The sequence below is a fragment of the Bactrocera latifrons genome, unplaced genomic scaffold (assembly GCF_001853355.1).
Source record: "Bactrocera latifrons isolate USDA-ARS-PBARC rearing strain unplaced genomic scaffold, ASM185335v1 scaffold_685, whole genome shotgun sequence".
Taxonomy (NCBI): domain Eukaryota; kingdom Metazoa; phylum Arthropoda; class Insecta; order Diptera; family Tephritidae; genus Bactrocera; species Bactrocera latifrons.
This window is the reverse complement of record NW_017537362.1, coordinates 34,656-43,563: the sequence shown is the minus strand read 5'-3', so window position 1 is coordinate 43,563 and position 8,908 is coordinate 34,656. Positions and strand designations below refer to the sequence as shown.

The 8,908-nt window shown below is 40.9% G+C and overlaps 1 protein-coding gene across 1 annotated transcript; it reads right to left on the bottom strand.

Moving 5' to 3' along the window:
- Positions 1-2,010: 2,010 nt before the first annotated feature.
- On the bottom strand, positions 2,011-3,103 carry LOC108975706 (the record flags this gene model as incomplete). The annotated part of the gene is given in 3 exon segments (XM_018944399.1): positions 2,011-2,263; positions 2,509-2,815; positions 2,818-3,103. Coding segments are annotated over 3 exon segments (846 nt in total), but the record flags the coding sequence as incomplete, so codon positions are not given.
- Between the last annotated feature and the right edge of the window lie 5,805 nt (positions 3,104-8,908).

Genomic DNA, 8,908 nt, shown 5'->3' with positions numbered 1-8,908 from the left:
TTATATATAAGTTACAAATATGTTATTATTTATAATTATAATCTTTTTAGAACAAGAAAAACCAAATTATTGGAGGAAGAAGTATTAAATATATTTGCTAGGTAAATCGTATAACTTGCACTAGCAGTCAATGTACAAAGTTAATGTACGAAATAGCGATGAACTCAAATCTGCCACCAGTAGTAACAGATTCACAGGCTAGCTCAATAAGAAAAACTTAAAGATGCTGTTAACGGCGTCACTAAAAAATCGTGGATCCTACGAATACCATGCAACAATTCGACATATGCTGTTAGATTTGGGTGAACCTTAGTGTAAAATACAGCGCATTCGAATGGTTGATTGGTGATGTGGATTTAGAGCAGGCATTGGGAACCTTGGCGAAAAGGTCGCGCAGAGTTTGGGTGAACCTGCTACTAAAATAACTATTTATTTCCTTAGTGGTTTTTTATGCGCTTTTAGATGATTCTCAACCCAATTTGCTTTAGTGACGTCAAATAATGTAACATTATGTTAGTATATGTATGGAAGTACTTGATTATATGTTGTTCCTAAAAATTTATTGAATTGTTCATAATGGCAGATATGAATTTAGATGTGTGCAGGTGTATAAAATGTGCATCGCTTGGACAATTACACTACATTGGTAGTGCCTTTGCTAGAATACGATTCAACAACACCATGGTTCCAACAATTACGCTAATTGTTCGTTTAATGGCCATGTATAAAAAAAGAAGTTTTTACAATCACTTCAATCCAGAACAAAAAATTTTTCACAAAATGTTGGGTGAATACTTTGCACAATAAATGGACCAACTTTGTGTACAGAAACGACATGTATGAAAAAATTTGAATATCTTACTTGGGTGAGTGACAGTAGAAGCGCAGCAAACATTTGAGACAAAGGCCCGGGAGGCCCTAAAAATGTGCTGTTCCGACGAGGTCGGACCAAAGGGAGAAAGGTGTTAGATGAGTGGGGTTTGTAGGACATGCAAAGAGGTGGTTAGTATTATGCAGAGACTCCTTGCATGCAGGACATACATTGGGTATCCCAGGGTCTTCCTGATAAGTAGGAGTTCCAACTGCTACAATATCCAGAACGAAGTTGCGCTAGGGTCATAAGCGTTTCTCGCGGCAACTGGAACTCTTGGTCTGCAATAGGTGGTGATTTGACTCCAAGAACGCCATTCATGGGAAAGGAGTCGGTGAAGGTGTTGATGGCTCCACTGTGAATGGCGGTTAGTACCTGTCGAAAGTCTGTTGCGTCCGAGGTTCGGTCGTTGTACTGTACGGCGTCATCGACGTGGTCGAGGAATGACCTTTTGATGCTCCTAGGAGGCGGTTCCGCTCCAAGCAGATGGCTGTAAGGGTGGTTTCTACGAAAACATCCCAGCAGGAACTGCTCGAAGAGGAGTTCATTATGCTTCTTAACTGGAAGCATAAGCATCTCACTATGTAGGTGTTCGATGGGAGACATCAAGAGGCATCCCGTCGTGGTCCGGAGTGCTGTATTCTGGCAGGTCTGGAGTTTCCTCATCTGCCTACCACTGCATCCAGGTGACCATATTGGTGCTGCGTAGTTAAGGACTGGCCGGCCGATTGCCGATTGTAAGTTGCCAATAACGTTTCTTTGTCTTTTCCCCATGCGCTGCTGGCTAGCGACTTAAGGATTTTATTTCGGCTCGATACATTGGCGGTAATCGCGGTCGTATGGGGAGAGAAGGAGCATAGACTCTCGAAGGTTACGCGTAAAATCTTAGGGTTATTGACAGTCGAAATTTTTACGCCATCGACTGCAATATGAAGTTCAAGTCTATACTCCTTCGTCCAGTTCGTAAATATGGTCGCTGTGGATTTAGTGGGGGAAAGTATGAGGTTACATGTAGTGAGGAAACGAGAAAGGTCGGAGAGGTAGTTGTTTACCTTCGAACACACCGTCTGATAGTTACGGGAATTTCAAGATGTAGAAGTTGAACAGTAACAGGGAGAGGACACCACCCTGCGGAACCCCTGTTTAATTCTTCTCAGTTTACATGCTTCACCTCGAAATTGTACGGATGACTGACGACCGCTCAGATAGTTCATGGTCCACCTATGCAACCCTGGAGGAAGCGTAGTTTTTTCAATGTCCTGCAATAACGTTGTGTGGTTGGCTATGTCAAAAGCTCTTGACAAGTCCAACGCTACGATGACCGTTCTCTCACAGGGTGGTTTCTGGTTGAGGCCATGAACTATCTGAGCGTTTATAACGTAGTGGACCAATCTTCAGACTTTCCACACATCGGGTACTTGAAGAGTGGTCAGTGACAGGTTGAGGACCTTGGTGAGATATCTTACTCCCATCGAGCCTAGATGCTTTAGCATTAGCATGTTGATTCCATCAGGGTCAATGGATTTAGAAGATTTTGCTGTATTGATGACATTCTGAATACGTGAAAGTAAGCGGCGCGCAGTCGTTTGTCATTTTGCGGAGCCTTCGATTAACATATCTCTTGAATTGAACTTCACCTCGATCGGGTCTTCGGGTTAGACAAAGCTTTGACAGTAGCCCAAAGCATACTTACACCGGTGAAGAGGTTGCAGAACTTCAGGTGCTCTATCCATTTCGTCCGCTTATGATGGTTTACCATGCACCGAATCTCCGAATTGAGATCTCTTATTCGGGAATCCCCTGAATCGGCATGGCGTAACTTGTCACGCTCGTTAGCTAAAACAGCTGCTTCGGCTGCTAAATCGGGGCGGATTTCCGCTATTATGMCAGCCGGGATGAAGCGAGCGGTAGCTGCTGCGATCACCTTGAGGAATTAACGTTCGTAGTCCGTAAGTCCGTAGGAATAGGTAGAGCGTTGAAGGTGCTCTCGGTAAAATTAATGAATGTACGGTTGTCCACAGAAACGAAATCAGGAGGCTTCTCGATCGACATAATTATGGGCAGATGGTCTGATGCGAGAGTTAGCATAGGTCGCCAGGTTATGCTATTTATCAGACCATCACTAGCGATGTTAATATCAGGCGAGCTATTACAGGTGCACATAATTCTGGTGGGGGCTTCGTCACTCATTGTGCAGAATGTCGAATCGTCGATCTGTTCTGTCAGCTCCATCCACTACGATCATTTGACAGGCAGGAATGCCAAAGATCGTGGTGCGCGTTAAAGTCGCCTAGTACCAAACGTGATATACGTGAGAACTACCATAAATAAGTTCGGTTACTAAATATCGTATAAAAATATTTAAGGCTATTCAACAAACTCATTTTCTCATTACGGCTTTTCACCGTTATTTCGAATATTCGAATATTTCAAAACTTGGATTACATGTGGCCAAAAATCATCTACAAGGTGGGTTCTAAAGTAAACAGGCCTTTTTTGAATCTAGCGCTCCCTGGTGGGTGAAGTAATTGCGATTTAAGTGTCAGTATGTTTGTGTTATCGGTGCGAAAATGAGCTTTGGAAAAAGAGCAAATAAAATTAAATTTTATTTTAAAATTTGTAAAACTTTTACCGAAACGTTTCAATTGATGAAAGTTTATGGCGATGATTGCATATCCCGTAGGAGAGTGCACGAGTGGTTTCAAAATGGTCGTGAGGACATAAATGACGATCAACATGTGGGCCAATCAAAATCCGTGATCACCGGAAATTCCATCCAAACTGTGCGTGATTTCATCAAAAATCAGTCGAAATCATCATTAAAATTTATGGAAATGGAATTGAACATCTCCAAAACATTGATTTATCGCATTTTGATCGAACATTTGGGCTTACCGAAGGTGTGTTCACAGTTTGTTCCGCACAAAATTGACTGACGATCAAAAATTTCTCCGAATCGAATAACGATTATTTGACCAAAAATCAAATTTAAGTCATTAATCACTAATATGGAACCGAGCGACTTTTTCCTTTTCAGAAAAATGCACTTTACCATGAAAGGAAAACGGTATGCAGACGTAGAGGCCATTCAAAAGGCTTGCACCGGCATACTGGCAGTCAAACCGGCCAACGAGCTAAAGCACTAGATTCGACATGCTTTTGGACCGTGCATAAGTCTGTATTGAAGCAGAAGGAGACTATCATGAAGAAATAAAATGATTTTGTCGAAAAAACCATTTGTTCTGTTTTTTTAAGTCCTGTTTACTTTGGAACACACCTTGTATTTTTATGGAAGTTTATGGTGAGCTGAGCGTGCGGGCTTAAAGTGATGTGCACGATCAAAAGTGGTGATTTTGACTTAATAGACTAAGAACGTCCTGGACGGCTTTCTTCGATAAAGATCGCTAGAAACATAAGAAACCCTCACGGAAGCTTTGGGAGTCTCAGACAGCCATATCAAAACGTTTAAATTCTATTTGAACGCATTAGAAATAACTCAGTTTTGTTTGTGACTGGTAATGAAGAAGGGAAACATTACGGCAACCATCAACGCAGAAGTCATTACAGAAACTTGACCAATCTGTTAAATTAATGTTAAATTAGCTTACATATGTATACATTTTGTGAATATTAAGAATTAGTAAATTGATGTATTTAGTATTGTAAATTATAGAAAGTATAAAAATATAAATTATTCATAAACCGTATATAATCTTTGTACCAAAAAAATAATGTTACATAGTAACGTACATAATGTTGCCGAAAAATTTCTAGTAAGAAAGAAATTCAGTTTGTAATATTTATATGTATATATAAATAATAATATTTAAAAGCTCATCTAAAACAATTGCTAAACATTTGTAAGAATGACTGTAATAAGGAAAATTTAGTTTGTAACATATATACTTGTATAAATGGCAATATTTAGAAGTTAATCCTAAAAAATTACTGAAAATTTGTAAAAATAGAAAGGAAAAATATAACGAAACAAATTATTTTCATAAAAGATGTCTAACCAAACAAATAGCTGTTAACCGAAGAGTAAAAGATAGTTTTATAATATATTGTAGTTGCAAATAAGAGCAAAAAAATATATGTAGCAAATGCGCAAAATCAATGAGAGAGAGCGAGTGTGCTAACTACACCGACGTGTAGTGAAAGAGGAAAAATAGCTACTTTTTTCCCGAGGCTAGCATTAATTATTGATAACCTATCGATGACAGTTACTTAACTATTACCCGTCTTGTAGTGACTTTTGTTATGTATAACACATATAATCTATTCGCTTACAAATGTATATTTTGTGGGTAAAACATAGGTAACCTCCTCGCTAACAAAAGTAATTGTTATATTTAACAGACTATAAACAGCTCTTTTAACGAATGTATGTTATTTTGTTAACCAAAACATAACAAAGGAAGTGCTCATAAAATATGTAACTTAGAACAGGTTAGAGCGTGAAACCCATGGAACAGCAAATGACGATGTGTTACTTTTTTCACACTCTTTGAACAAAAGTGGCAAATAGTTTAACGTATGCAAAAGTGAACAGTAGCAAGTTGCATACACGTTTGCTAACAGACACGCATCTTGTAGGGAAGCAAAGGTGTTTTATAAAGGCGGTATTTTTAAAATAAAAAATATTGCAGTGTGAGCGCTTCTCAAAATTAGCATTTTTTTATAACATTTTCCACTACAGCCAGATCGGACGAAATAATAATTTTTGGTCATTTAAATTAAAACACCCAATGTTTATTACATTTAGAAACTATTACGTGCAACTATTTTTTTTTTTTTTGGTTTTCTTTGTTATAAATGCGAAATATTATTATTATTAGTTGTATTGCTTCTTTATTATAGTTTTTTATTTCCAAATTTTTTTATTATGTTATATCCTTACAAGACGGAGGTAACCAATTCACTAAACACTTATTTCATCTCTTACACCATTGCGTACTCAAAACTAACTTTTTGTTTTTAAATCGATAATCTTATTGTAATAGTAGGAACATTCGCGACACATAATTTTTGCAATTTGGATTTTTGCGGTAAGCACAAGCATAGCAAGTTAAGTTTTATATTATTTTATTTTTTAGATTCAAAAGACGTTTATAAAGAATGTAAGTTCTCGAATTTTATTTTGTCCGAGCTGTGAATATGTTGCCTTACTTTCTGCATCAATGTTGGATCCCCCGGGTGCCCGCTGATCTGTGCTTACATTGTCTTTTCTCCTTACAATTTGCAGCGCATAGATTTTCCACATTAATAAGCGCATGCCCGCGGATTCGTCAATACTGCGCGGAATTATTAGCGTTCGCGATCTCTTTCATTGCTGTGCAATTGTGGTAAGCAGCGATGATCTTTCGAAACATGCTAATGAAAATTGTTATTTCATTGTCTGATGGGTTCCACGTTTTCCTGGAAAATTGTTGTGGAGGAGTTCCGTCCGTCGGCCGAGACTTTCGAATGGTTGATTGATGTTAGGCGTTTTCAGCAAGTATTTTGCAACTTTTAAATTTGTCTAGTTGGTCGTGAAAATCGAAAGATGAGGTGTGCCGCGTCTAAAGGAAATCACAAATATCTCCAAGAAACCAAAACGCCGTCTCTAACAGAATTCCTTATTGGTGGTGCGACGTGCTACGCCTAGAAGGCTAAGAATGTGTGGCAACTACGCCACGCCAGCCCACAGCTGATTTTGCTAACAGCACCCATCTGCCATACCTCTCCAACGACTGGCACTCACCAGCCATTACGCGGCGTGACGACTCAATGAGTCGGCCATTACGACGCCGTAGAAAACAGACACTCCAGCCACGCACAGACGACTTTTTCTCTTTTGCTTCAACCACTCGAGGGAACTGACCACACGTTTAGCGCTCCGCCGTACTTTTATCCAACCTTATCGTCAAAYATTAAAAACGTAAAATAACTATTTTTTGAGTAAGACGCTTTAATAAATATAGTGAATTTTGTAATAAATGGACAATCTTATGATAACGTAGAATACGATTACTCCATATTGGTGACCCCGACGTGATTAAATTGGATTTCAAAACTCTGTCTCTCCACGCGTTAAAGTGTAATTTTTCTCCATAAGCGTAGTGACGCGCCGCGTGTTTTCAAATTCAAACACTTTGATATTCATTAATTAACAAAATATACAGACAGATACGCGCAAACGTTAAYATTAATTGCAAATTCACGCTCGTTGTAATTTCTCATTCATCACTGTCTAAGATTCGTGCTAACCAGCGACCACGGGTTCTCAATCAATTCATTGACATGCCATTAGAGCACACGTCAAACAAATCAGTGAATTTTAACTCGTCAAACACGTCCACTAGTAATCCAAACGTCTTAACACCAGTCTCTTCGAACATGACCACAAACGATCCAACACTGACCATCGGTGACGCCGCCGATGTAACCCAGAACACTGCATCAGTTGTAGCTATGTCCAGTTGCAAACTCCCGCAGTTCTGGTCCATCCAGCCTCGTTTGTGGTTTGTTCAGGTTGAAGCAGTGTTACAGGTGGCCCGTATCACAAATGACGCATCACGTTACAATCAAATCGTTAGTGCTTTGGACACTGATTCAATGTTACAGCTAGCGGACTTCCTGCAGAATCCACCAGAGACCGACAAGTACGCGAAGCTGAAGGACGAGATATTGAAGCGGTTTTCGGAATCCAGCGACCGCCAGCTCACCGAGCGCTTACGGAGGTTTAACTCGACGATAAAAAACCTAGCCAGCTCCTGCGCCAACTCAGAATTCTCATGGGCGACAGGGCCTCAGAGGACTTACTGCGTATAAAATGGTTGGCATTGTTACCATCATCAACCAGCCGGTGTCTCAAGCTACTCAGAAATGCCCCTCTAGATGAGCTTGCTGAAGTTGCAGACGAGCTAATGGAAAACSAGRYTGGCCATTCCGTTATGGCTACACATCACCAGCCTGCCCAGGCAGCACACAGGGGCGACAAATTCGAAAATTCTCTGCTCACCAGCATGGCAAAGGACTTATCAGGCCTTAAACTTGCCATAGCCTGTATCAAGGACCAGGGAATTACTCGAGACCGACCCCAACCTGCATCTGGCCGTTGCCAGCAGTCATTATCGAAGGAAGAGCCAGCCTCTGACAAAAAGAGGTTCTGCTATTATCACCGTCTCTATGGGTCCAGAGCCAAAAASTGCGAGCGTCCTTGCACCTTCAACTCATCGGCGGTAAACTAACTTCGCTGTCGACCATGCAGGCGGCCGGCGACAGCATAGAGGGTAACACACCACCAACCAGAGAGCATCGCCTTCACATTCATGATCGCACAACAAACATGAGATTTCTTCTCGATTCTGGATCAGTGATCTCTCTCATGCCCAAGTCCGCCATCACTCACACGCTCAAAGAAGATTATCTGACTCTCTTCGCAGCCAACGGGACCGTTATTCGAACCTACGGTCGAAAAGTGTTAAATCAGCCATTCTCGGTGCAGACTTCCTGGTCCACTTTGCATTGTTTCTAGATCTCAGAGGACGATGTCTCATCGATACAACCACGTYATGCACAACTCAGGGCACACTATCTGAGGCCACGGTACACAGCATTTCAACAATCGACCGCTCAATCTGTCCTGGTGCACATGACGCTAAATACCTGCAATTACTCAACCAATTCATCGAYATAACTCATCCCAGCACCAATCCTGTCATAGTCACTGACAGTCAAGTCGCTCATCACATTGAGACAACTGGGCCACCAGTATTTGAGCGCCCACGACGTCTCAACGGCGAGAAACTACAAATAGCTAAAGATGACTTTGACCTCCTGCTACATCATGGCGTGATCCGTTCATCGAGCAGTCCATGGGCCAGCCCTATCCATATGGKGYCAAAGAAAACTGGTGGATGGCGCACCACAGGTGACTATCGAAAACTAAACGCGAACACAGTTCCAGATCGATATCCAGTCCTTCATGGGGATGACATTCTCCAGGGTCTCCACGGATCCACCGTTTTCTCCACCATCGATCTAGTCAGGGCT